Source organism: Pongo pygmaeus, chromosome 18, assembly GCF_028885625.2.
Source record: "Pongo pygmaeus isolate AG05252 chromosome 18, NHGRI_mPonPyg2-v2.0_pri, whole genome shotgun sequence".
Taxonomy (NCBI): Eukaryota; Metazoa; Chordata; class Mammalia; order Primates; family Hominidae; genus Pongo; species Pongo pygmaeus.
In genome coordinates this window covers 13,606,945-13,634,656 of record NC_072391.2, presented here as the reverse complement: position 1 = coordinate 13,634,656, position 27,712 = coordinate 13,606,945, and the positions used below count along the sequence as shown (strand labels likewise).

The 27,712-nt window shown below is 46.6% G+C and overlaps 3 protein-coding genes across 9 annotated transcripts in view; all 3 read left to right on the top strand.

Annotated features, from left to right (window-relative positions):
* The window catches only part of LOC129016234 (protein N-terminal asparagine amidohydrolase-like), a 34,757-nt gene extending 33,587 nt beyond the window's left edge, over positions 1-1,170 (top strand). Inside the window, exon 12 of one of the 3 annotated variants that reach the window (XR_010124348.1) lies at positions 140-1,165. Coding sequence is in view for 2 of the 3 variants with exons in the window: in XM_054455402.2 (XP_054311377.1) it covers positions 140-146 (7 nt within the window). In the remaining variant the exon portion in view is untranslated. Of the gene's footprint in view, positions 1-139 lie in introns of all 3 variants that reach the window. The other 2 variants (XM_054455402.2, XM_054455400.2) reach the window with 2 other exon arrangements.
* On the top strand, positions 136-27,510 carry LOC129016233 (uncharacterized). 5 transcript variants are annotated; one of them, XM_063654671.1, is made up of 13 exons: positions 136-259; positions 2,965-3,040; positions 3,347-3,495; positions 5,738-5,825; positions 11,726-11,854; positions 15,236-15,335; positions 15,499-15,637; positions 18,589-18,690; positions 19,707-19,767; positions 19,877-20,049; positions 20,167-20,261; positions 21,426-21,496; positions 22,729-27,510. In XM_063654671.1, the coding sequence occupies exons 2-13, from the start codon at positions 3,029-3,031 to the stop codon at positions 22,756-22,758; spliced, it is 1,149 nt and encodes a 382-aa protein (XP_063510741.1). In that variant the 5' UTR covers positions 136-259; positions 2,965-3,028; the 3' UTR covers positions 22,759-27,510. The 5 variants fall into 5 exon arrangements, with proteins under 5 accessions (XP_063510741.1, XP_063510740.1, XP_054311373.1 ...); XM_063654670.1 differs by having other exon boundaries at positions 21,589-27,510; XM_054455398.2 differs by having other exon boundaries at positions 21,423-21,496.
* LOC129016232 (nuclear pore complex-interacting protein family member B13-like) lies at positions 23,256-27,510 on the top strand. Its single transcript, XM_054455395.2, has one exon. It carries the CDS (start codon positions 23,256-23,258, stop codon positions 26,937-26,939), a length of 3,684 nt encoding a protein of 1,227 aa, XP_054311370.2. The 3' UTR covers positions 26,940-27,510.
* Positions 27,511-27,712: the final 202 nt, after the last annotated feature.

Genomic DNA, 27,712 nt, shown 5'->3' with positions numbered 1-27,712 from the left:
TGTCCTTTTCCGAAGCCCCCATGCTCTTGACCACTATAGACTCAAACATCACCTTGTTTTTCCACTCATTCGACACACTTTTTTTTTAAATTATCTAATAGGTTGGCACTCATCATGAGCCCCTGTTCTCATTCTGCAGGTGGTGAAGCTCTCTATTGTCCTGACCCCACAGTTCCTGTCCCATGACCAGGGCCAGCTCACCAAGGAGCTGCAGCAGCACGTAAAGTCAGTGACATGCCCATGCCAGTACCTGAGGAAGGTGAGTGAGTGCAGACAGATGGTGCCTGGTGCCCTTGAACAGTCAGTGACATCCCCCATGCGAGTACCTGAGGAAGGTGAGTGAGTGCAGACAGGTGGGGCCTGGTGCCCTTGAGCACTTCCTGGGTCTCAGCTGCCACACGTCTCATAGCGGGCGTTGCTTGGGGAAGCTTACACAGTCACAGTACTGGCTTCTTCTTCTTTTTCCTTCCATACAAGTGGCTTAGGGATGGGATAGAGTAGTTGACTTATTTGGATAAAAACCACTATCTTCTGTCAGAAACTCAAAAGGAATCATTGCTGGCATGTTAGCCTAAAGAAAAACAACCAGACAAGTGCCCAGTGATACTTAAAAATGTTATTTATTATCTTGCCAAATTTAGGCTGGGCATGGTGGCTCATGCCTGTAATCCCAGCACTTTGGGAGGCTGAGGCAGGTGGATCACCTGAGGCCAGGAGTTCGAGACCAGCCTGACCAACATGGCAAAACCTCATCCCTACTAAAAATACAAAAATTAGCCGGGCATGGTGGTGTGAGCCTGTAGTCCCAGCTACTCAGGAGGCTGAGACAGGAGAATTGCTTAGACTCAGGAGGTGGAGGTTGTAGTGAGCCGAGTTCATGCCATCGCACTCCAGACTGTGCGACAGAGCGAGACTCTGTCAAAAAAAAAAAAAAAAAAAAAAATTATCCTGCAAAATTTGAAAAGGAAATCCAAATCAACAGCTTCTAAACTATTTTTTAACATGACTCATAATAAGAAATACATTCTGTATTTACATATATATGTTCTATATTTTTGAAGAAAAGAATTAACCAAATCATATTTATTTTACATGTAATACATATTTTTTATTTTCCTTCATTTGTTTTGAATGCTCTGTGCAATCTACAAAAAGTCCAATAGTAATAAATTATTCATTGAATTGAACATTATCTTGTCTTTTGAAATGATAATCTCAAAAATGATCTTTTATTTTTGAGATTTATATATATATGTATATATATACATATATACATATATATATATTTTTATTTGAGACAGAGTTTCACTCTCTCACCCAGGCTGGAGTGCAATGGCACAATCTTGGCTCACTGCAACCTCCATCTCCTGGGTTCAAGCAATTCTTCTGCTTCAGCCTCCGAGTAGCTGGGACTACAGATGTGTGCCACCACGCCCGGCTAATTTTTGTATTTTTAGTAGAGATGGGGTTTCACCATATTGGCCAGGCTGGTCTTAAACTCTGGACCTTGTGATCTGCCCGCCTCAGCGTCCCAAAGTGCTGGGACTATAGGTGTGAGCCACTGTGCCCGGTCCGAGATAAAATTATTTTAACAATATGCTATGAAGAGAAAAACACTGGCTATGAAAGAATATACATAGTTTTACCCTATCTGTTTAAAAATAAATATTGAAAAAATACATATGCAAGTAAGCTTACTGTTTTTTTGGTAATACTTTACTGCATTGTCTGAATATTGACAGTCAGTATGCATTATGAAGCTACATGGCTAACATTGAGTACTCACTGTGTGTGCCAGGCCCTGGGTTCAATGCTCTACATGCATTTATATTTCGTTTAATTCTCTCTGCAACCTGAGATGGTATAGCCACCCCATTTTACAGAGTTGAAACTGAGGCTCAGAGAATGAAAGTTAAGCATGAGGTTGCAGTCAATAAGAGGCAGAGCTGGAACTGAAACCTACGTGTGTCTGACCACCAATTCATGTTCTGACGGCAGGCCAGTCTGCTTCACAGAGTGTGGAGTAGACGGTGCATGCCTGCTAGGATGGGCTAGGTATCACTGTAGGTAACAAACAGCCCCAAACAATGGAAATGTACAACACTGAAGGCTCTTTTCCTGCCCATGCTGCACGTCCTCCATGGCTCTCCTGTGCCCTGTGCCCCACATCCCCTCATCCTGCCACGAGAATAAAGGAGCAGCCTCCATATGGGAGCCGTCAGCTGCTCTAAGAGATGAAGGAGAGGGTGGCCAGTCTCAATGCCTCCCAACTCTTTTGTGTCGAGGTGACACGCTTCACTTCCACTCACATCTCCTGGGTCAAAGCAAATCCCATGTGTACATCCACTTTCAAGTGGCCCAGGAGAGAAGCTGAAATACTCGGTGGAGTATTTCATTAAGGCCGTCATATGGTGTCAGCCTGCACGGGAGACTGTGGAGGGGCAGAGGAGGAGAGTGGGGAATTGATGGGAAATGACAGCAGGACTAAGTCACCACGGATTTGCTTTATCGTCAACCAGGTGAAGTTTGTCCCAGAGCTGCACTAAATCATCACCAGCATGATTAAACGGGGTACACTTCAAAAAAGCAGTTTGGTCAGATGTAATCAGCAGTGAACTCAGAATCAACTGAGTGACATTGAGTCAGTAAATCTCTGACTGCCTCAGTTACCCCATATGATAGTTTTGAGGATGGGAACATTGAGAGAGTTGATTTGGAAGGATATCAAGAGTGAAAATTCTAACATTTTAGTTCCTTTAAGTTAAATCCAGACACTATCTTTCCTGCAAGTCTCCTGTTCCTTTCAGATTGCACAGGTGAGAGTGCTCAGATTAGGGCTGGAGGTTGTAAACTATCGCTCCCACACCGACGGTGCCCCCGTGTCGTGCATGTATTCTGTGCATTTTCCTGTGCTAAACACTCTCCCAAAACATCGTGGGGCCTGATTCTTCCTCTTTGTTCCAGTGGCCCTGGGTGACTCAAGTGCCCATTCAATGACCAGGACACAGAAGTTTTAGAGAGATGCTCCATGAGGCCCCAGGTGGGAGCCTGTACCCTGCCGGAGCATGAGGCAAGGGACAGGGCATCGTCTGTGGGGGGAGTGGGGGGAGTGGGGATAGTGGTCAGCCAGTCTTGGTGACTCTACTTGCTCACCAGAGGCTCCTACACCTGTCACCTCCGATGGATCCACTGCCTCTGTGCCTGCCTGTACTGCTGATGCTCCAGTGGCTAACTCAGCATCCCAGCCTAGGCCCAATGCCACTGAAGTTGGACCTGCCCCCTGGGGACCCAGGAGTCCTACCACTCAGCTGTCCCCAGGAGTGCCCAGACCCTCATTCTTATCCAGGACCCAGGAGCCCTACCCCCTGTCCTTCCCTCGTCAGCCGTACATGATGATTTACTGCTGTTACCATCATCACTGCCCTTAGTGGCCAAGGGCCTTCCAAGGTGCCAGCTCTGCAACGAAAGATGCCCTTGGGAGATGATGACACTCAGGTACACGGGTGCTCAACAGATTGCTTCCTCCTATCCTCAGACAGTCTTTGCATGCATGCAGCCATTGGCACTCCCATTGCATGGAAGGAAACCAGCCCAGGGTCACACAGCTGGTCAGCAGCAACACAGCTGGTCTCAAATCTAAGGTGCCTGGCCGTGCCTCCACGAGGGACTGGCCTGCAAGGGAGGTTGATCCTGGCTTTGGGGAGCCTTTCCTGGGCTGCACGAATAACCCCCCCTGTTTGAGGCCCCAAACTCTGCTCACATCTTCCTTTCCCTGTCTCTGCTTGGGCTCTAATGAAGGTGACTCTAGCAACCCTTCATGGGCATTATAGTACTCTCTGCCATTCACTTTTGGTCTAATCTGACTTCATCCCCCACTTACCTGGTCTCTCCTTTTACAACCAACACAACTGAAATCTAGGGCTTCTTTTTTTCTTTTCTTTTCTTTTTTTTTTTTTTAAGACAGAGTCTCATTCCATTCTGTCACCCAGGCTGGAGTGCAATGGTACGATCTCGGCTCACTGCAACCTCCGCCTCCCGGGTTCAAGGGATTGTCCTGCCTCAGCCGCCTGAGTAGCTGGGATTACAGGCATGTGCCACCATGCCTGGCTAATTTTTGTATTTTTAGTAGAGACGGGGTTTCACCATGTTGGTCAGGCTAGTCTCGAGCTCCTGACCTTGTGATCCGCCTGCCTCAGCCTCCCAAAGTGCTGGGATTACAGGCATGAGCCACCACGCCCAGCCAAATCTAGGGCTGGAGCATGGCTGCAGCATACAAATAGAATTGAATTCCATAGTTTTGTTAACCCTGTTTTTTGTTTGTTTATTTGTTGTTGTTGCTGTTTTTGAGACACTCTCGCTCTGTCGCCTAGGCTGGAGTGCAGTGGTGCAATCTCCGCTCACTGCAACCTCTGCCTCCCAGGTTCAAACTATTCTCCTGCCTCAGCCTCTCAAGTAGGTGGGACTACAGGCGCCCACCACCACACCCGGCTAATTTTTGTATTTTATTAGAGACGTGGTTTCACCATATTGGCCAGGCTGGTCTGGAAGTCCTGACCTTGTGATCGGCCCACCTCGGCCTCCCAAAGTGCTGGGATTACAGGCATGAGCCACAACACCCAGCCCCTGTTTTGTTTTGTTTTGCTTGTTTCTTAGGGTTGTTTTTCTATTTATGGTAAAGGCATTGGCTTTCCATTTGTAGCATCAATAGAATATTTCCTGCTTATAATAACCTTATGTCATAGTAAATGGTAAAGGGATTTAAAGCAGTGGTTTTCAGCTGCCAGAGGCCTGAGTGAGTTTGGGCACACTCTGTGTGATCGGGCAGAAGAAGGCCTTTGGGAAGTTTAGCTGAGGACAGGGCCTGCAAAGGTGATGGATAGTGGGGGTCTGTCCTGGTCACCAGGCTCTGGGTCCTGCCCACCTGCTTGGTGCTCCCCACCCATCACTCATGATGCTGCCAAGCCCTCTGGGTATTGTGGCCAAATACCCTAGGAGAGAAGCTGATGAACTTTGTTTCTTGAAATGCAGATTTCTTGGACATCCCTGAAAGGTCAATCATGAAAGTCAACTTGGTTTTCTCCCCCTCATTTGGGTTCAGAATTTAAAGTCCATGCACACAGGCAGTAAGATGATAGATAAGTGACATCATCACTCTGTTTCGGATGTTAACATGTCTAGGTGGGTTAGGGGTGATGTGAGATCACACAACCTTGTGCCACAAAGTGGAATTCCCAGGCCAGAGGGAGACATTTTCTTGCCATGTTATGATCTTATCATTGAGTTTAAAGGCAATCTTGTTTCATTTTGGATTCTTTCTTATGTTTATATCTTATAAGGGCACTTTGAATTTCCAAGCAAATAATAATTTGGAGTTAGCTTTTAATCATTGACTTCTAGCACAGTTATATGATCAGAAACATGCTGTGTGATGTGATTGCTCTAAAATATATTGAGATTTGCTGGAACAAAATAAGTCAGGTTAATTTTTGTAAATGTACCATGCATGCTTAAAATGAGTGTATCTACAACATTTGTCCCTGAGATACAGGTTGATGGCCTGATGGCTACGTGGATGTGATGGAGATGGTTTACTATTGGGACCTTCCGCATCCTGCTGATGTTTTGTTGCTTAGGATATGAATGGCTGAGCGGGGGCTGTAAAACCTAGCACTCTGCTTGGGTATGAGGTTCTTCTTGCCGTCCTGCCATCATTTGTTTTTTATGTTTTGTCGCCAAGAGTGACCTTGAGGAATCCTGGGAGCTCAGGAAGGAAGGAGTGCCCAGAAGCAGGGACAGGGAGCTGGCTGGGGAGGACCAGAAATCAGGTTTGTGAAGGTTCCAGAGAGGACGTGTCCTTGGGAGGAGCGTGGGGGGCTGAGATGGGGGAGGGGGCATTGGACTGGCGGGGCGCGCACAGACCGTCCATTGTGAGGCGGCACCACCGGCATCAGGGATTGGTGGAGAGGGAGTATAAAATCCCAGGGTTGCTAAGAGAGGGCCCAGACCGAAGAAGGTTTGGCGGTTTGGCGGAAAGCAGAACCTTGGTCTCCATATAACTGCTCCTAAGCCTCACGCTCCCTTGCCCTGCGCGTCCTGTTGCTTCCCTGATTGAACTTCTCCGTGACCTGTAGCTAAACCTTCCACCAGCGCTTGAGAACTTAATTTGAACCGGATCCTTTCCCAGACCCCTTTCTCCTCCTCCTCCTCCTCCTCTTCCACCTCCAGGTGCCCAACAGCCCCCTTCTCCTCCTTTCCCTTCCCTTCCCTCCCCTCCCCTCCCCCTTCCCTCCACCTCCCCGTCTCTGTCCCCTTCCGTCCCCCCACCCTAAGCCACCCCTGCCTCTGTCTTGGCCACCTCAGGGCGCCCTGAGAGGACCAGGACATGCCGGTGTGGTGGCTGCTCTTTTGGCTCCTCCTGCTGGGATTTATCAGCCATCACCCCACCTATGTGAGTAGACGCTGGACCCGCGGGGTTTCTTCCTTGTTCCCGGGCTGTGTCACGCGGCGTGAAATTACACAGCTCAGGCCTGTAATCCCAGCACTTTAGGGGGCCGAGGTGGGCAGATCACTTGAGTCCAGGAGTTGAAGACTAGCCAGGGCATCATAGCGAAACCCCATCTCTACAAAAAATTCCAAAAAAGATTAGTCGGGCCTGGTGGTTCGTACCTGTTATCCCAGTTACCGGAGAGGCTGAGGTGGAAGGATCGCTTGGGCCTAAGAGCTGGAAGTTGCTGTTAGCCGAGATGGCCCCACTGCACTCTTGTCTCGAAAAAACAAAATGGACCAAAAGAAACTGAAATATCATTTGATTTGTGTCATCTGGTTTGACGACTTTTTTTTTTTTTTTTTTTTTTAAAGACAGAGTCTCACTCTGTCGCCCAGGCTGGAGTGCAGTGGCAAGATCTCGGCTCACTGCAACCTCCGCTTCCAGGGTTCAAGCAATTGTCCTGCCTCAGCCTCCTGAGTAGCTGGGATTACAAGCGCAGACCACCACGCCTGGCTAATTTTTGTATTTTTAGTATAGACGGGGTTTCACCATGTTCGCCAGGATAGTCTCCATCTCTCGACCTCGTGATCCACCTGCCTCAGTCTCCCAAAGTGCTGGGATTACAGGCGTGAGCCACCGCGCCCAGCCAAAATATATAACCTTAAGTGTAAGTTTACTAACTTTGGAAAGTACGTACACCAGCATAACCCAACCCCCGTTCAAGATCTACATTATTTTATTTTTATTATTTTTATTTTTATTTTCTTACTATTATTTTTTTGAGACAGGGTTTCTCCCTTGTTGACCAGGCTGGGGTGCAATGGCACAATATCCCTTGTTGCCCATTGGGGTGCAGTGGCACAATATCAGCTGACCGCAACCTCTGCTTCCCAAGTTCGAGCAATTCTCCTGCCTCAACCTCCCGAGTGGCTGGGATTACAGCCGTGTGCCACCACACCCAGTTAATTTTGTATTTTTAGTAAAGATAGGGTTTCTCCATGTTTGACCTTGAGGAACCCTGGGAGCTCAGGAAGGAAGGAGTGCCCAGAAGCAGGGACAGGGAGCTGGTTGGGGAGGACCAGAAATCAGGTTTGTGAAGGTTCCAGAGAGGACCTGTCCTTGGGAGGAGCTTGGGGGTTGAGATGGGGGAAGGGGCATTGGAATGGCGGGGCGCTCGTCCAATGGCGGGGCGCTCATGGGATGTCCATTGTGAGGCCGCACCACCGGCCCCAGGGATTGGTGGAGAGGGAGTATAAAAATCCCAGGGTTGCTAAGCGACAGCCCAGCCCTAAGAAGGTTTGGTGGAAAGCAGAACCGGTCTCCATCTAACTGCTCCTAAGCCTCACGCTCCCTTGCCGTGCGCGTCCTGTTGCTTCCCTGATTGACCTTCTCCGTGACCTGTAACTAAACCTTCCACCAGCGCTTGAGAACTTAATTTGAACCGGATCCTTTCCCAGACCCCTTTCTCCTCCTCCTCCTCCTCCTCTTCCACCTCCAGGTGCCCAACAGCCCCCTTCTCCTCCTTTCCCTTCCCCTCCCTCCCCTCCCCCTTCCCTCCGCCTCCCCATCCCGTCCCCTTCCCTCCCCTCGCCCTAAGCCACCCCCGCCTCTGTCCTGGCCCCCTCAGGGCTCCCTGAGAGGACCAGGACATGCCGGTGTGGTGGCTGCTCTTTTGGCTCCTCCTGCTGGGATTTATCAGCCATCACCCCACCTATGTGAGTAGACGCTGGACCCACGGGGTTTCTTCCTTGTTCCCGGGCTGTGTCAAGCAGCATGAAATTACACAGCTCAGGCCTGTAATCCCAGCACTTTAGGGGGCTGAGGTGGGCAGATCACTTGAGTCCAGGAGTTGAAGACTAGCCAGGGCATCATAGCGAAACCCCATCTCTACAAAAAATTCCAAAAAAGATTAGTCGGGCCTGGTGGTTCGTACCTGTTATCCCAGTTACCGGAGAGGCTGAGGTGGAAGGATCGCTTGGGCCTAAGAGCTGGAAGTTGCAGTTAGCCGAGATGGCCCCGCTGCACTCTTGTCTCAAAAAAACAAAATAGACCAAAACAACGTGAAATATCATTTGATTTGTGTTATCTGGTTTGACGCCTTTTTTTTTTTTTTGACAGAGTCTCACTCTGTCGCCCAGGCTGGAGTGCAGTGGCAAGATCTCGGCTCACTGCAACCTCCGCTTCCAGGGTTCAAGCAATTGTCCTGCCTCAGCCTCCTGAGTAGCTGGGATTACAAGCGCAGACCACCACGCCTGGCTAATTTTTGTATTTTTAGTATAGACGGGGTTTCACCATGTTCGCCAGGATAGTCTCCATCTCTCGACCTCGTGATCCGCCTGCCTCAGCCTCCCAAAGTGCTGGGATTACAGGCGTGAGCCACCGCGCCCAGCCAAAATATATAACCTTAAGTGTAAGTTTACTAACTTTGGAAAGTACGTACACCAGCATAACCCAACCCCCGTTCAAGATCTACATTATTTTATTTTTATTATTTTTATTTTTTTATTATTATTTTTTTGAGACAGAGTTTCTCCCTTGTTGCCCAGGCTGGAGTGGAATGGCACAATATCCCTTGTTGCCCATTGGAGTGCAGTGGCACAGTATCAGGTCACTGCAACCTCTGCTTCCCAGGTTCGAGCAATTCTCCTGCCTCAGCCTCCCGAGTGGCTGGGATTACAACCGTGTGCCACCACGCCCAGCTAATTTTGTATTTTTAGTAGAGATAGGGTTTCTCCATGTTGATCAGGCTGGTTTTGAACTCCCGACCTCAGGTGATCCGCCCACCTCGGCCTCCCAAAGCGTTGGGATTACAAGCGGAAACCATCGTGCCCAGCCAAGATCTATCTATTACATCACCCCAGAAAGTGAACTCCCACTGTTCCCAGCCAGTCTCTTTCTTATCATGGGTTAGCTTGCTTATTGTGGAATTTCGCGTATACAGATGCATGCCATGCCATAGGTACTCTTTTGTGTCTGCCTTATTCTGCTCAACACCATGTTTCTGAATCATTACCATTGTTGTATGGTTCTCTAACTCCATCATTTGCATTTCAGACTCAGCATATGCTGAGTTCACCCTGTTGAAGGGCTATCTCTGTTTAATTCACCATCTTGAAAGAAACATTTAAAATTGAGATGTTTTCAAAAATATATAGTTAAATCCTGAGGAATCGATGTAGAAATGCTATCACAAGCTGTCTGAACTTACTCAGGGGAAGTCTTCGTCTTCACTCACATAAGAGTCTAATGGAATGAATATGAACAGTCTTAGAGAAATCCCACACTCTTCATGCCATTTGCATGATCTCCACCTTGGTCTTTTTTTTTTTTTTTTTTTTGGAGACGGAGTCTCACTCTGTCACCCAGGCTGAGTGCAGTGGTGCAATCTCGGCTCACTGCAACCTCTGCCTCCCCGATTCAAGTGATTCGTCTGCCTCAGCCTCCCGAGTAGCTGGAACTATAGGCGCGTGCCACCAGGCCCTGCTAATTTTTTGTATTTTTAGTAGAGATGGGGTTTCACCATGTTAGCTAGGATGGTCTCAATCTCCTGATCTCGTGATCCACCCACCTCGGCTTCCCAAATTGCTGGGATTACAAGCATGAGCCACCGCGCCCGGCCCACCTTGTTAATTTTTAAGCACTAAAATTTGATACTTATTTGTGAATGAAGTAATCCCTTCATTGTATTTTTTTTTTTTTTTACTTATGCTGAGCTTTAAATTACAAAGATTCACATAATCCAAGAGAGAAGTATTATTTAGAGGGATTCTTTTATCATGTGATATATAATAAATGCATCCAATGTTACACGTCAATTTAAAAAACAAGTAAATAACTTTAAAGAAAAGATAACTACTGGCCAGGCGCGGTGGCTCACACGTGTATTCCCAGCACTTTGGGAGGCCGAGGCAGGTAGATCATGAGGTCAGGAGTTGGAGACCAGCCTGGCCAACATGGTGAAACCCTGTCTCTACTAAAAATACAAAAATTAGCCGAGCACGGTGGCAGGCACCTGTAATCCCAGTTACTCAGTAGGCTGAGGCAGGAGAATCGCTTGAACCCGGGAGGCGGAGGTTGCAGTGACCTGAGATCATGCCACTGCAATCTAGCCTGGGTAACAGAGCAAGACTTTGTCTCAAAACAGAAAAGAAAAGATAAGATAATTACTTTATACTTAGCTTGTCTTACCCATGAGTGATGCTCTGCCTGTGGCCCAGGACAGTTTTGAATGCAGTTCAACACAAATTTGTAAACTTTCTTAAAAGATGATGAGATTTTGGCCAGGCGCAGTGGCTCTTGCCTCTAATCCCAGCATTTTGGGAGGCTGAGGTGGGCAGATTACCTGAGGTCAGGAGTTTGAGACCACCCTGGCCAACATGGCAAAACCCCATGTCCACAAAAAATACAAAAATTTGCTGAGTGCACTGTCAGGCACCTGTACTCCCAGCTACTCAGGAGGCTGAGGCAGGAGAATCACTTGAACCTGAGAGGCAGAGGTTGCAATGAGCCGAGAGCACGCCACTGCACTCCAGCCTGGGTGACAGAGTGAGACCCCATCTCAAAAACAAACAACAAACAAAAACAAAAGCAAAAGGCCGGGCACGGTGGCTCACACCTGTAATCCCAGCACTTTGGGAGGCCGAGGCAGGCAGATCGCCTGTCAGGAGTTCGAGACCAGCCTGGCCAACATGGTGAAACCTCATCTCTACTAAAAATACAAAAATTAGTCAGGCATGGTGGCAGAGACCTGTAATCTCAGCTACTCGGGAGGCTGAGGGAGGAGAATGGCTTGAGCCCAGGAGCTGGAGGTTGCAGTGAGCCAGGATTGCACCACTGCACTCCAGCCTGGACGACTGAGCGGAGCGGAACACTGTCTCCAAAAAAAAAAAACAAGAGCTTTTTTTAGATCATCAGCTATTGTTAGTGTATGTTATGTGTGGCTCAAGACAACTTTGCTTCTTTTAATATAGCCAGGGAAGCCAAAAGATTGGATATCCCTGCTTTATACCAAGAGAGACGACACCCCACATTTGCAATGCCTAAAAACACTACCAGCCATCTGAAAAACATGAGACTTCTAACTTCTGTTCTTTTTTGTAGCAGTGGAATCCCACGGTGATATCTGAGGGATGTGGTTACCTTTTGGAGGAGGTTGACAGTTTCTAAGGATGATTCTTTCTGAGTGAAATATTGTCAGTGTCATTGACCTTTTCATTATTTCAACTATTATTATTCCAGGTTATCAATTCTCTGCCTGATGATTTTCATCCTGGGACTGACTTTTGTGGAATTCCTTGGATAGTTATCATTATTGTGTTTCTGGGAATTTCTACACTTGCCATTTTCCTCTGGAAAACTAGCCTTTGTGTGAGTATACTAACTTTCTGTAGAGGTATACTTGTAATCACAAATAAGAATAAATTATTTAAAACAATTCACGTTTCTGGACTTCATTATGAATATGTGGTTTTACCCAAAAAATCAGGGAAATGATTTATTAGCATAAGAATTATGAAAACATCTGCCATTTACATTATGAAAATTAAATAGGTTGGTGTTTGTTTAATAAAATGTCAACAGAGCTTTTGGTCAAAAATAACTTTTTTTAACCTTAGTGTTATTTATCAGAAATGGAGTATGAGGTTTCATCACTTAAATAGGAAATTCTTTCTAAACTCTTCTGCTTTATAGTTCTAGCATATGGGTGGAAGGAAAGCTTCCAGTCTCCTCTCTGAAGATTCACTGCAGAAATGAGCTGACAACAGACAGCTTAACAGGAGAAGAAAAACATAGAACAGGCATAAACATGGGAACCAGCTGAAAAATGAGACTGCTAGAAGGGCCGGATGGTTGATGCTTAAAGAGCACCCTCTTCTGAGGGGAGAGGGAGATAGATGGAGATGTAGGCCATTTAGAGGGGCAGCAAATGATTTTTAGGGGAAATGGAAGAGCTCAAGGAACAAACAATTGGCCTGAGACAAAGTTCCTCTGAGGTCACAGGGATGAGGTGACAAACTGCCAGAAGGTGAAGGGCAGAACTGCACTGCGTCTCATGATGCAGAGAAAGCCCCAGAGAATCTCTTAGAACTGCCCTCCAGAGAATCAATGAAAAATGTGTCTGGGCAGGGTAATTTTGAATGACATCATTCAAAGTGCATGTTCCCAGTTGCAACTGGAGAGAGATCAGTATGTCAAAAGTCTGTACTTGGTAAGAATTTGGCTGCTAAGTTGTGCCATAATTTGTCTTTTGAGCCTTTTTTCCATTGGGTAAGTTGAGCTCTACATTTTCTCTTGCCATTCATGGCAGTAAAAATGTGGTTGTCTGGGGGCTGAACCTCCTTCTGAACAATGATCCAAGATAAAAGTACTAATACCACAATGCTTTTTTATATTCAAGGGAAGAGGAAGTATGTTTCAGTTTTACCACCTAGATAATTACACGTCATTTGGCACTGCCTTTCAAGATATGTAGAAAACAGAAAATATATGAGTTATGAAGATATCGAGGCACATTTAACATTCTCTATGCCACTTAGTCCTGAAGAGAGAATTTTCGGTATAAATTGGAGGAATTTTTTTTTTTTTTTCCCCAGCCCCGAGACGAGTCTCCCTGTGTTGCCCAGGCTGGAGTATAATGGTGTGATCTTGGCTCACTGCAACCTCCACCTCCTGGCTTCAAGCGATTCCCCTGCCTTAGCCTCTCAAGTAGCTGGGATTACAGGTGCCCACCACCATGCCCAGCTAATTTTTGTATTTTTAGTATAGTCGGGGTTTTACCATGTTGGCCAGGCTAGTCTCAAAACCCGACCTCATGATCCGCCCGCCTCAGCCTCCCAAAGTGCTGGGATTACAAGCGTCAGCCACCACGGGAGCCGGGGGAAGGTTTTAAATTTACCGCTTTTTAAAAATTCCATTGAGGAAAGTTCAGTTGAGCTGTTGGACTTGGACAACTTCACACCTTCTCATCTTTGTCCTTATCATCTAGTCGTCTATACCACTACCTCCTAAGCAGGGACATCATGGGTGCCATGAAGCATTCATGCATGATGGCATTTCCTTGCTTCTCATTTCTTCATGTGTTTGACATTCCTCCTAGCTCCAAACTGGGCCAGCTACCTTTCCTATGAAATCTAGCAGTAGCTGTGGGATAGATGTGGTTGCTCTTTCATCTTTTTAGATTACCCGTGCTTCTCTCAAAATCCTAGTACATGTTTTGCTTTTTATCCTATGTGCAGAAATCAGAAAAGAACAAATTCTGCAAAGAATTTGAAAGATATTATTTCAGGCCAGGTGTGGTGGCTCATGCCTGTAATCCCAGCACTTTGGGAGGCTGAGGCAGGTGGATCACTTGAGGTCAGGAGTTCAAGACCAGATGGGCCAACATGGTGCAACCCCATCTCTACTAAAAAGACAAAAATTAGCCAGGCATGGTAGCGGGCACCCATAATCCCAGCTACTTGGGAGGCTGAGGCACAAGAATCGCTTGAATCTGGGAGGTGGAGGTTGCCGTGAGCCAAGGTAGCGCCACTGCACTTCAGCATGGGTGGGAGTGACACTCCATCTCAAAAAAAAAAAAAAAAAAGTTATTTCAATAACTACCTCAGGAGATTCATAGGTATCTGACCCATTTCTGGGATGGGATTTGCATTGCATTTTAGCTATGATGAGAACAAATATTTAATATCTTAGAAGATTGAAAGCATACTGTGATAATATGGAAATCTTGGTGGGAATTCAGTCGTTAGTGAGAATGTTTTGCGTTAGGTTCAAACCAGCCTCAATGAAGCTGATGTGAGGGAAGGGAAAGTGGACTCTGAGTAGAGCAGGGATAGAAGGAAGATGCTCCAGTGCAGATCAGGAAGGAGCAGGGGGTGAAATGTTACAAATTCTAGAACTCGGAGAGCTGAAGGTAATTACTTCCTTTTCAAGTTGTGAAACATGTTAACCTGTGGTAAAATACTTATAACATGATAATTACCATCTAACCGTGTTGAAGTGTACAGTTCAGTTGTGTGAAGTATAGTCATGTCTTTTTTTTTTTTTTTTTTTTTGAGAAGGAGTCTCTGTCACCAGGCTGGAGTGCAGTGGTGTGATCTCGGCTCACTGCAACCTCTGCCTCCCAGGTTCAAGCAGTTCTCCTGCCTCAGCCTCCCTAGTAGCTGGGACTACAGGCGTGCGCCACCATGCTCAGCTAATTTTTGCATTTTTAGTAGAGACAGGGTTTCACCATGTTGGCCAGGATGGTCTCCGTCTCTTGACCTTGTGATTCACCTGCCTCGGCCTCCCAAATTGCTGGGATTACAGGCGTGAGCTACCGCACCTGGCCTATTTTTTTTTTTTTTTTGAGACAGAGTTTCAATCTTGTTGCCCAGGTTGGAGTGCAATGGCACAATCTCAGCTCACTACAACATTTTCCTCCTGGGTTCAAGCGATTCTCCTGCCTCAGCCTCCCGAGTAGTTGGGATTACAGGCATGCACCACCTCCCGGTGATCTTGGCTCACTGCAACTTCCGCCTCCCGGCTTCAAATGGTTCTTTGCCTCAGCCTCCCGAGTAGCTCGGATTACAGGTGCCCGCAGGCATGCCCGGCTAATTTTTGTATTTTTAGTAGAGACGGGGTTTCACCATCTTGGCCAGCTGGTCTTGAACTCCTGACCCCGTGATCCACCCACCTCGGCCTCCCAAAGTGCTAGGATTATAGGCATGAGCCAGCGTGCCCAGCCGTCATTCTTAAATTATTATTTCCTAGGTGTCTTTCCTCAAGACTGTCTTAAAGTCACAAAATGTACATGACGGATCCAAGGATGTACAGCGGAAAGCCTGGAGGTCCAATAGCCGTAGCCGGGAAGGTATGGCTCTGTTGGAGTCCCCATAGTGTGGAAATGAGTTTGCCCTGGAAAGGGAAAGAACAGCTTCTTGCCCTCAGGTTTCTCACCTTCTCCTCTCCTCACCCTCACCAAGGGCCGAGGTCCATTTGTATGCACACAAAGAAAAGGGTTTCTTCCTTTCCAGGAATTAAATTTGGCCGGGAAGACCTCTTTACTTCATGGAGACATATGGAAGCCAAAGTTCGAGCTGAAGTCCGTAAGGTGACAGGGAAGGTCAACAGTCATTACAAAATCAATGGACAGAGGAAGACTGCCGAGGAGGAGTAAGATGTGCCTTGACACAAATACTGTTTTTATGAACCATGTGCCAATCAAAGTAGACAACTGTAAAGTCCTTGAGAATATTTTCTACAATATTTGTGGCAAATTCAGTGGGTTCAAAATTGAGTTTGTCCTTTCTGCTTGATTAGTTTAATCCACATAATTCCTTTCCCTTCCTACATTCTTGTTTGTAATTTTTTCGGGGGAAGAGGAGGTGCTAGTACTGGCATTGGTTTTCCTTTCTCTTTTTTTTTCCTGAGATGGAGCTTTGCTCTTGTTGCCCAGGCTGTAGTGCAATGGCAGAATCTCGACTCACTGCCTTTTGGGTTCAAGCAATTCTCCTGCCTCAGCCTCCCAAGTAGCTGGGATTACAGGTGCCCACCACCATGCCCAGCTAATTTTTGTATTTTTACTAGACATGGGGTTTCGCCATGTTGTCCAGGCTGGTCTCGAACTTCTGACCTCAGGTGATCCACCCGCCTCAGCCTCCCAAAGTGCTGGATTAGAGGTGGGAGCCACCATACCCAGCCTTTTTTTTTTTTTTTTTTTTTTTAAATTTTGAGATAGAGTCTCACTCTGTCGCCAGGCTGGAGTGCTATGGCGCAATATTGGCTCACTGCAACCTCTGCCTCCCAGGTTGAAGCATTTCTGCCTCAGCCTCCCGAGTAGCTTGGATTACAGGTGTGTGCCACCACAGTCAGCCAATTTTTTTTTTTTTTGAGACAGAGTCTCACTCTGTCACCCAGGCTAGAGTGCAGTGGTGTGATCTTGGCTCACTGCAACCTCCGCCTCCCAGGTTCAAGCAATTCTTATCCCTCAGCCTCTTGAGTAGCTGGGACTGCAGGCATATGCCACCATGCCCAGATAATTTTTGTATTTTTAGTAGAGGTGGGGTTTCACCATATTGGCCAGGCTGGTCTAGAACTCCTGACATCATGATCTGCACACCTTGGCCTCCCAATGTGCTGGGATTACAGGCGTGAGCCACTGTGCCCAGCCCAATTTTTGTATTTTTAGTAAAGACCGGGGTTCACCATGTTGGCCAGGCTAGTCTTGAACTCATGACCTCAGGTGATCTGCCTGCGTCTGCCTCCCAGCGTGAGCCACTGCTCCCAGCCTGGATTGTTGAATTCAATGCTTGGCTCACCTCCAGATTCATTTTCAGTCTTTCACGTTTTGGTCGTATTACATTGTATTTTGCTGCCATATGACTGATATTTTTTTGTTAAATGTGAGATACTTGTTAAAAAATATTTAGCAATGAATTGAGGCCAAGTAGCATGTTATCTTGTTGCAGAAGAGATGGGAGTCTACTTCTGGGGGATGGTCAGGGGTCCTCCATACAGGCTGCAATTGAGGTCGTCAGTGCAGGCGCTTAGTCCCTACAAAGGCCAGGGTATTTCCTATCCACCTCTGTTCTGATGTGTGACTCTTCTGGGTCTCAACCAGAGCCAGTGGACTTCAGTACGGGTCGCTTTCATTGGCAGACCCTCAATCCACTTGTTTTTCATCTAATCGCATGCATGTATACAAAAGCTGCTTTGCTTCTTTGCATCTCAGTAGTCCCTTCTGGAATTCAGCAATGAAACTCAGGGAAATGGGTTCCAAATGCAAGGCTGACTTTCGTCCTGGGTTTCCTTCTTCTCCATCTTGACCTCATGTCTGTTTACTGCCATGTTAGCAATTTGATGTATTCAATCATGGGTTTTATATTCTGTTTGGTGTCCCCCATCGTTCTCATCGGAGATCGGAAGCTTCAGATGCACTTATGTCAACTCAAGATTAGAATGCTTCCTTAGCTTCCCTCCAGAGTCAGGTTTTGTGTTTGTAGTTCCCAAGTGCACAGCAGGAGTAGTGAGGTCCTCACTGGCTTCTCATTTGCATTAATCTGTGAGCTCATTTAGCGTGGGGACAGGACCCTGCTCCCATTGCATTCTCAGCACCTCACCACACACTCCTTGTTTGAGGCCACTCCAGACAGCATGTGCTGAAGGATGCCCTGTGGTCAGAAACAAGTTCATTAACTTTCTCTTTGAAGTGTTTTTGTCCCTGTTTCCTAGCATTCTGGGAATTTTACACATCCTTCTTATAAAACCAAGTATCAGGTGAGGTCCTTAGGATCAGGAGCATGAATCAAGTGGTGTGAGGGCAACACAGCACACTTATCTTTTTAGGCCATTTCCTTTTTCTGCCCTCACTCTCTGTGAACTGAACCTTGTTAAAGTCAGTCAACACCAGGGTGGAGGGTTTGCAGTTGTCATCTATTTTCAGGACATAACACCCTGACTTAGGAGCCATTCCGATCATTTCTAATTCAATAGATGCGCCCAGCATTCAGATTGCCTTTTCTCTCAACCAGGATCTTTAAAGTCGATGACAAGAGTTCCAGTCCTGAATCATGGCAAAGTGCAGTAGTGAACTGCAGGGTTAATGACACCATATTCTGGAAGGATCTCTCTATGGCTGATGGTCTCAGTTCCGGCATCAGCCTCTGACTGAGAATCAGGTCTCCCACAGGAGGAGGCAGATGAGGAGCAATCCTCTGCTTCCGATGGAGTTAGTTGTGATGAGTTGGTGAGGTCTGGTTTTTCACACTGAACTAAAATGAGCTTTCGCTGTGTCAAGCACAAGACTGACCCCAGAGACACACATAGTGCACCTCATAGAAGCTTTTAATAGTCTTTATATTTACTAAAGAATAGGACTAACTACAGAACTATGAAGATGAGCTGGAAATGACAGGTGACTTGCCAGCAGGCCAGAGTGTGATATTTCTTTGTCCCTCAATGAGAGGGGTCAATTCTCCCTTTGGTTGTGAGAATCAGTTGGTTCATTTATGGGAAGGTTGCAGGGGGGATCTTTGAATCACAGCCTTCAGATGCCAGAAGGGCAGAGGGAATCCCACACGGGCTGGTGGATCATGTGTGTGCATTTCCCTCCCTTCTAATCTCAGGAAACAAAACATGAAAGAATGTGAGCAAGCAGAAAATGAGAGGCAGCTATCAGAGGCAGAGGAGAATGGGAAATTGGATATGAAAGAAATACACACCCAACTGTGAGTTGAGAAACTGAACCCCACCCTCTTAGGAAACCCCCATTGGAATGTTGTTTTTAACCTTTGTACGATGTTTAGACCCAGTAAATGCAGAAATAGAAACAAATGGTCAGAAGACATATCCAGAGAGAGAGAGAGAGAGAGTTGACAAAACAGAAAACAAAGTACCTTAAGATTTACCAGTGACCAAAAGATGTGAAGTAGCAAAACGTCTCCTGACCCCGTTGCCAGCTAGACTGTGTGGAAACTCGGTTACCAGCTATTCTAGGGGTGGAGTGAGTTGTTGTCATCCTTAGGAAAGTGTGTTGTTGTAGGATCAACCACATCCTTCAAAAGGACTATGCCTGTTTATAAGCCCAGCTGTTTCTGCCCTGTGAAACACGGAAAGGATATTAATACAAAGAGAATGGAGCTTTATGATAAAAGATGCTCAATGAAGGATGAATTAGGGATATACTGAGAATGGGGAAGGAAATTGTCAACTCAGAAGTCAGCAGGCAATAAGCAAAAGAGGAGGAATCAATATAGCAACAGTTTGGATCAGACTGTACTGTTTTTGTTTTTGTTTTTGTTATTTTTTCTGAGGTGGAGTCTCACTCTGTCACCCAGCCTGGAGTGCAATGACGTGATCTTGGCTCACTGTAACCTCCGCCTCCCAGGTTCAAGTGATTCCCCTGCCTCAGCCTCCCGAGTAGCTGGGATTACAGGTGCCTGCCACCACGCCCGGCTAATTCTTTGTATTTTTAGTAGAGATGGGGTTTCACCGTATTAGCCAGGATGTTCTCAATCTCCTGACCTCGTGATCCACCCGCCTCGGCCTCCCAGAGTGCTGGGATTACAGGCGTCAGCCACCGCGACCGGCTCAGACTGTACTCTTACAGCCATCTGAAATACGTTTTCTAGGTATAGATAGATTGTGTAAGGGTACAGTTGTGAGGATAACAGAAACATGGCAGATTATTTAAAGTCATCCTGAAAGTGGTGCTTTATCTGATGAAAGTGATTGTAATCCATAGGCAACCGTTTCAACGCACGCAAGAGTTGCAGCGGCGGGCAGAGGACTACTACAGAGGCAAAGTAAGGAGCTTCCTCCCCGCAGTTGCAGGATAGTTCAGTGCTGATGCAGATGATGCCACGGCCCTTAGACTCTCTCAACATTCAATTTCTCATGTGTTGGCTTTTTCAGATCGCCCCTTCTGCAAGAAGGCCTCTTGCCAACTCAGGAAGTTTGTTTGTTTTCCTTGCTTTTGGACATAGTCTGCCAGGTCAGGACATGGATGTATTTTTCTCCCCACACCTCTGTGCTCAAGCCTTGCAAAGGTGGATGGCAGAGAGGAAGGCTGCCTACAAGCGGCACAGGTAGGTCATTGTGATGGACATTTTAAAGGATGTTTTTGTTTTGAGATACAGCTTTGAGCATCTAGTAAAGAACTTGGTGTTTTAATTCTTCAAGTCAATTCTTTCTATGTCTTCTAGGTGTGAAATGAGGCAAAAGCAGAGAGTGCCAGAGAGACACATGAGTCAGGAGCCAGTCCAGGGACGACCGGGCCTAGAGAACCCTTTCTGGAGGGGTAGGAGCTTGCTGTGAAGGCAGCTGCTTAATTGGTGCTGCACAATCCACACACCTTGCTTCTCCTTTTGGGGATGAGGGCTCGGGTGGGGTGATTGTTATGTTTCCTGGAAACAATTCCAAGCACTTATAAAGAGAACAGTTGTCTCGCTGGGTGGCAGGAACCTATTTTCCTCAGGTGCCCGAGCTGAATGGCTCTTGGCTAGTCCCCTGTGAATGGTGGAGCTCAGGCCTCTCCACTGACTGTGGACGTTGCCCCACTCTGATGTCTTGGTTACTTTTAACTGAGGAGATGAGCCTAGAAGGCGGATGGGCCAGCTTGCCTTTCCACCTTCACTCAGTGTGAAGGATTTATTTTTCTTTCACTTGAGAAAACAACAATAGCACTTTAGAATGGGAGCCACATGTGCTGATGAGAGCACAGATTTTCTGGCCGTGTTTTCATGGATCAATATTGTAGCTTGAGATCTGCTTTAAGAAAAGAAGCATTTATTTACACTTTTTGGAACTTCCTTCATTCTTTTTAAGTTGTTTATTGTCAACTATATAACTCCATTAGTAAGTTAGATTTCTATGTAATCCTACTCCTCTAACATTTGAAGTGTAACCCTAAAACTTTCCAGTTAATTTCTGTAGCTCTTACCTTTTCTCATGACTGTTCATCTCTTTATGTCCATTTCTGTTCATAAGTATTGATAATACCTGGCCAGGTATGAAAGTTAGATTAACTATGAATCCACAGAATTTTAAATGTCCCTATGGCTTGAAGAAGAGGAGCAGTGCTGTTCCTGTCCAGGGTTTATTGATATTCTTCCAACCATGGCTGTTCCTATTTTAATTTTGAGTCTATGCTCACATGATGAGTGATTTCCTCTGATATGTACTGATTTAGAGCTCATTTCCAGCTGGTTAGAGCCCGACCTGTTCACAGCCTGTTGAGAGTTAAGAATACCCCTGGACCAGGGCTCTGTGGTATCTTCCTCAAGGATGAGGGTCCAGAGGGCTCCAGAGTCCTCTGAGGCATGTGGTCAATAAACCCTGTGCCTCTGGTAAGGGACCTGTGTGGCAGAGAGTGAGATGGCATCGGAGGGTGTGGAGGGTTTCTTATTCTGCACAGAACATGCAAGCCAGATTTAGCCCCATTCCCTTCTCTGGCCCTTAGCAGATTCAGGACCTCATTGGGTTCCCATGAGGAACAGCAGCGGCGTCCCAGCTGAAAACACAGAGAAGACAAAGGTAAATGCTGGGGACGTTTTCACTCTTCCTATATCAGGACGCTTTGGTCTTTTCCGACAATGCCCTCTCCTGGCCTGGCCTCTGTTCTGTAGGTTCTGTGGTGCCTTTTCTGTCTCGACTTCTTGAGAAGCAAAATCTTCTCCATGAGCTTTCAGGCTTCTCCGTTCCCAGCTGATCATCGTTGGTGGCACCTCCAGAATCCATAAAAGCTCAGGGACCGAGGGCTGAAGGGCTTTTACTGTTCTGTTTCCAGAAATAACACGAGGAGGCACCACTGACCTCCAGTACTGTAGGTCTCATGGCGCGGTGAACTCTGACTGATCCACCTTACCCAAGATGTTGTGGGGTCTCATTTCCGAAATATGTGGGATTTTCTTTTGCTGTGATTTTGTTTGCATTCTGCCATAATGTAGGTGATTAACGTTTGAAATATCTGCTGTATTCCCAGAAGTGAAAATAGTGAAAACGCATTAATCTAACATTAATTTGTGCTTTGTGCAATTTTGAATGCTCTTTGACAAGGCCAATTCCATAGTTCGTCACAGTCCCATCCCTGTTGGTAACCATGTTGTGCAAAAACACCTTCATACCCACCCAGTGGGGCCCCTGATCTAATATTCTAAGTGTCAGAGGTTCCATATTTGTAATAGCAAATAGGCCCTGACTGTAAATTAGTGAAGAGTGAATGTAACTTATTACCTACAGGGACAATTCCAAATGAAGGCCTTAAATGATGCTCAGCTAAGCTGATTCTTGTGTGGCCTCTGTACCTTCAAAAGCTGCCGAGTCCTATGATTACACATGATGGGACTTGTACACTTGAAGTGAAACACAGTTTTAAAACTTGCTTTCTTTAGAATTCCCACCTCATTTTTCCATGGGGTATTCTTTATGTCGTAGTGCACTTACAATTTGGTATTACCTGGGAGTGAAAAGAAATATTACAGCCATGTCTAACTGACTTCTTGAGATAAGATTGTTCTGTCAGAAATCCCTCTCCCAGTTCCCCTGAAGCTCTTCAGGAATCCACATCTCTCCAGAGCTCTTTGTTCTCATGGGTGGCACCTCCAGAGTGAAGAAGATCCTTTGTCCAGAAGGGAAACAGAGGGGAAATGAGAGGGTCCCGCAGGCAGAGCTGGAATCAACTTCCACTCTGCCTCTTGCAAGCTGTGTGACCCTGGGCACAATTTCTCCTTCCTCTGGAAACCTCTGTTTTCTTCGATTTGGAGCAGGGTGGTCACACTGACCTTGCAGAGTTCTGAGAATCAGAGACAGAACATAAAAGGCCTGGAAAACATTCTCCAAAAAGAAGCTGCAACATGTGTGGACAATGGGCTTTTCATGCCTCTCTTACTCTCTGTTGACCTGGTGCAAGAAACGTGCTCTGGTGCTGGCTGTGAGGGAGGAAAGAGGATAGACATAGACACTCCTGTGTCTCAAACATGCTTCTTTATTACCCTGTTATTACTCTGTCTTCCCTGGGGCAGGACCCCAGCCTGCCTCCATTTGCAAACAGACACAGTGGCATGTGGAGACAACAGTGTGTCCCAGTGACTTTTCTTTACTCCCCAGCTGTGGGCAGTACTCAGTGGAAGGGTGATATTATGACACTGATACTGCTATTTTGAAACCTGGAGGAGGGAAAGGTGCAAAAATCTATCACCAGCAACAGAAGGTGCAGCCTGTGTTGGTGGCGGTAATTTTGTCCATCAAATGAATATGTGTGAAAACATTTCCTCCTTCGGCCCTACAGGTCAGGATGGCGGCAGTGGAGCACCATCATTCCTCAGGGTTGCCCTACTGGCCCTACCTCATGGCTGAAACTTTAAGAAAAAGGATGGGCCACAAGCCAACTCCTCCACCTCAGTGTGATCTGAGAGGTCAACCACATCCATCAGTTAAAGGGTGTCTGAGACTGCTGACTCTTTCTCGACTACAGTGTCTACTAGGACCTCAACCACATTCAACAACTGATGATTTTCTGAGAAGAGAGACACCTCAAGACGAGTGTGCCCTGGGACCTGAACCACTTCCTCGAGCTGATGATTTTCTGAGACTCAAGACACCTCCCGAGGGTCTTTTCATACCAATTTCCCCTTTTCCAGTTGATGATTCTCTGAGCCTGAAGACACCTCCCGAGTGTCTTCTGGTACCCCTTCCACCTTCTCCAGTTGATGATTTTCTGAGACCACAAACACCTCCCGTCCAGTGTCACCTGAGACCTGTACCATTTCATCAAGCTGATGATATCAGGAGACTCAAGAAACCTCCTGACTGTTTTTTCACACCCCTTCCACCTTCTCCAGTTGATGATTCTCTGAGCCTGAAGACACCTCCCGAGTGTCTTGTGGTACCTCTTCCACCTTCTGCAGTTGATGATTTTCTCACACCAAAAACACCTCAACTACAGTGTCACCTGAGACCTGTACCATTTCATCGAGCTGATGATATTAGGAGACTCAAGAAACCTCCTGACTGTTTTTTCACACCCCTTCCACCTTCTCCAGTTGATGATTCTCTGAGGCTGCAGACACCTCCTGAGTGTCTTCTGGTACCCCTTACACCTTCTCCAGTTGATGATTTTCTCACACCACAGGCACCTCCCATCGAGCGTCGCCTGGGACCTGTAGCATTTCCTCGAGCTGATGATTTTAGGAGACCCAAGGAACCTCCCGAGTGCTTTTTCGCACCCCTTCCACGTTCTCCAGTTGATGATTCTGTGAGCCTGAAGACACCTCCCAAGTGTCTTCTGGTATGCCTTCCACCTTCTCCAGTTGATGATTTTCTCACACCACAGGCACCTCCCATCGAGCGTCGTCACCTGGGACCTGTAGCATTTCCTCAAGCTGATGATTTTAGGAGACCCAAGGAACCTCCCGACTGTTTTTTCACACCACTTCCACCTTCTGCAGTTGATGATTCTCTGAGCCTCAAGACACGTCCCGAGTGTCTTCTGGTACCCCTTCCACCTTCTCCAGTTGATGATTTTCTGAGACCACAAACACCTCCCGTCCAGTGTCACCTGAGACCTGTACCATTTCATCGAGCTGATGATATCCGGAGACTCAAGAAACCTCCTGACTGTTTTTTTGCACCCCTTCCTCCTTCTCCAGTTGATGATTCTCTGAGCCTGAAGACACCTCCCGAGTGTCTTCTGGTACCCCTTCCACCTTCTCCAGTTGATGATTTTCTCACACCACAGGCACCTCCCATCAAGCGTCATCACCTGGGACCTGTAGCATTTCCTCGAGCTGATGATTTTAGGAGACCCAAGGAACCTCCCAACTGTTTTTTCTTATCACTTCCACCTTCTCCAGTTGATGATTCTCTGAGCCTGAAGACACCTCCCGAGTGTCTTCTGCTACCCCTTCCACCTTCTCCAGTTGATGATTTTCTCACATCAGAGGAACCTCCCATCAAGCGTTGTCGCCTGGGACCTGTAGCATTTCCTCGAGGTGATGATATCAGGAGACTCAAGAAACCTCCTGACTTTTTTTTTGCACCCCTTGCACCTTCTCCAGTTGATGATTCTCTGAGCCTGAAGACACCTCCCGAGTGTCTTCTGGTACCCCTTCCACCTTCTCCAGTTGATGATTTTCTCACACCACCAGCACCTCCCATCAAGCGTCATCACCTGGGACCTGTAGCATTTCCTCAAGCTGAGGATTTTAGGAGACCCAAGGAACCTCCCGACTGTTTTTTCTTACCCCTTCCACCTTCTCCAGTTGATGATTTTCTCACATCAGAGGAACCTCCCATCAAGCGTTGTCGCCTGGGACCTGTAGCATTTCCTCGAGGTGATGATATCAGGAGACTCAAGAAACCTCCTGACTTTTTTTTTGCACCCCTTGCACCTTCTCCAGTTGATGATTCTCTGAGCCTGAAGACACCTCCCGAGTGTCTTCTGGTACCCCTTCCACCTTCTCCAGTTGATGATTTTCTCACACCACCAGCACCTCCCATCAAGCGTCATCACCTGGGACCTGTAGCATTTCCTCGAGCTGAGGATTTTAGGAGACCCAAGGAACCTCCCGACTGTTTTTTCTTACCCCTTCCACCTTCTCCAGTTGATGATTTTCTCACATCAGAGGAACCTCCCATCAAGCGTTGTCGCCTGGGACCTGTAGCATTTCCTCGAGCTGATGATATCAGGAGACTCAAGAAACCTCCTGACTGTTTTTTCGCACCCCTTCCACCTTCTCCAGTTGATGATTCTCTGAGCCTGAAGCCACCTCACGAGTGTCTTCTGGTACCCCTTCCACCTTCTCCAGTTGATGATTTTCTCACACCACCGGCACCTCCCATCAAGCGTCGTCACCTGGGACCTGTAGCATTTCCTCAAGCTGATGATTTTAGGAGACCCAAGGAACCTCCTGACTGTTTTTTCTTACCCCTTCCACCTTCTCCAGTTGACGATTTTCTCACATCACAGGAACCTCCCATCAAGCGTTGTCGCCTGGGACCTGTAGCATTTCCTCGAGCTGATGATATCAGGAGACTCAAGAAACCTCCTGACTGTTTTTCTGCACCCCTTCCACCTTCTCCAGTTGATGATTCTCTGAGCCTGAAGAAACCTCCCAAGTGTCTTGTGGTACCTCTTCCACCTTCTGCAGTTGATGATTTTCTCACACCAAAAACACCTCAACTACAGTGTCACCTGAGACCTGTACCATTTCATCGAGCTGATGATATTAGGAGACTCAAGAAACCTCCTGACTGTTTTTTTGCACCCCTTCCACCTTCTCCAGTTGATGATTCTCTGAGCCTGAAGACACCTCCCGAGTGTCTTCTGGTACCCCTTCCACCTTCTCCAGTTGATGATTTTCTCACACCACAGGCACCTCCCATCGAGCGTCGCCTGGGACCTGTAGCATTTCCTCGAGCTGATGATTTTAGGAGACCCAAGGAACCTCCCGAGTGTTTTTTCGCACCCCTTCCACCTTCTGCAGTTGATGATTCTCTGAGCCTGAAGACACCTCCCGAGTGTCTTCTGGTACCCCTTCCACCTTCTCCAGTTGATGATTTTCTCACACCACAGGCACCTCCCATCGAGCGTCGCCTGGGACCTGTAGCATTTCCTCGAGCTGATGATTTTAGGAGACCCAAGGAACCTCCCGAGTGTTTTTTTGCACCCCTTCCACCTTCTGCAGTTGATGATTCTGTGAGCCTGAAGACACCTCCCGAGTGTCTTCTGGTACCTGTTCCACCTTCTCCAGTTGATGATTCTCTGAGTCCACAAACACCTCCCGTCCAGTGTCACCTGAGACCTGTACCATTTCATCGAGCTGATGATATCAGGAGACTCAAGAAACCTCCTGACTGTTTTGACCGTTTTTTGTTTTGTTTGCTTTTGTGTTTGTTTTTTGTTTTATTTTTATTGTGTTGGAGGAAGGCGTCTGTTATGTTGTTGATTCTATTTATTCATCATTTTTGCAACACATAAATTCATTTAAGTATTGATTGTGCACCTATCATATGATAAGCATTTTTTCATCACTCCCCCTCTTCCAGAACCCTAAGCTTTTCTCACTGTTAGAACTGCTAGTTTATTTGTATTTCAGTCACTTTGACTATAAACTCCTTGAGTGTAGGTGCTTAGATTTTTTTCACTGCTTAGCCCCCAATGCCTGTATAGAGTAAGCTCTTTTTTTTTTTTTTTTTTGTACCAAATGCCCAATGGCCAATTTATTCTGTTTCAATAACAACTAGGCATCATTTTCAAAGGGCCATATACTGACAACAGACTGCCCAGAAATTATCTCCCTGTAGGAAAACTACAGAAGACAAGTTCTTAGACTTTTAATGCCCATTACAGTAGCCATTAATGACAGGTGACTACCGAGCCTTGAAATGCGATAGTCCAAATTTAGATGTGCTATAAGCTTAAATTATACACCACATGTCAAAGCCATAAGACCAAAAACTGTAAAAGAGTCTAGTAATTTTATATTTATTATATATTGAAATGATATTTGGTATTTTAGATATATTGAGTTAAATAAAAGTTAAATTCACCTGTTTGGTTTTTTATTTTTAAAATGTGAATTCCAGAAATTTTTTTTTTTTATGAAGTATTTATTGGTGATTCTTGGGTGTTTCTCGGAGAGGGGGATGTGGCAGGGTCATAGGATAACAGTGGAGAGAAGGTCAGGAGATAAACACATGAACAAAGGTCTCTGGTTTTCCTAGGCAGAGGTCCCTGCGGCCTTCTGCAGT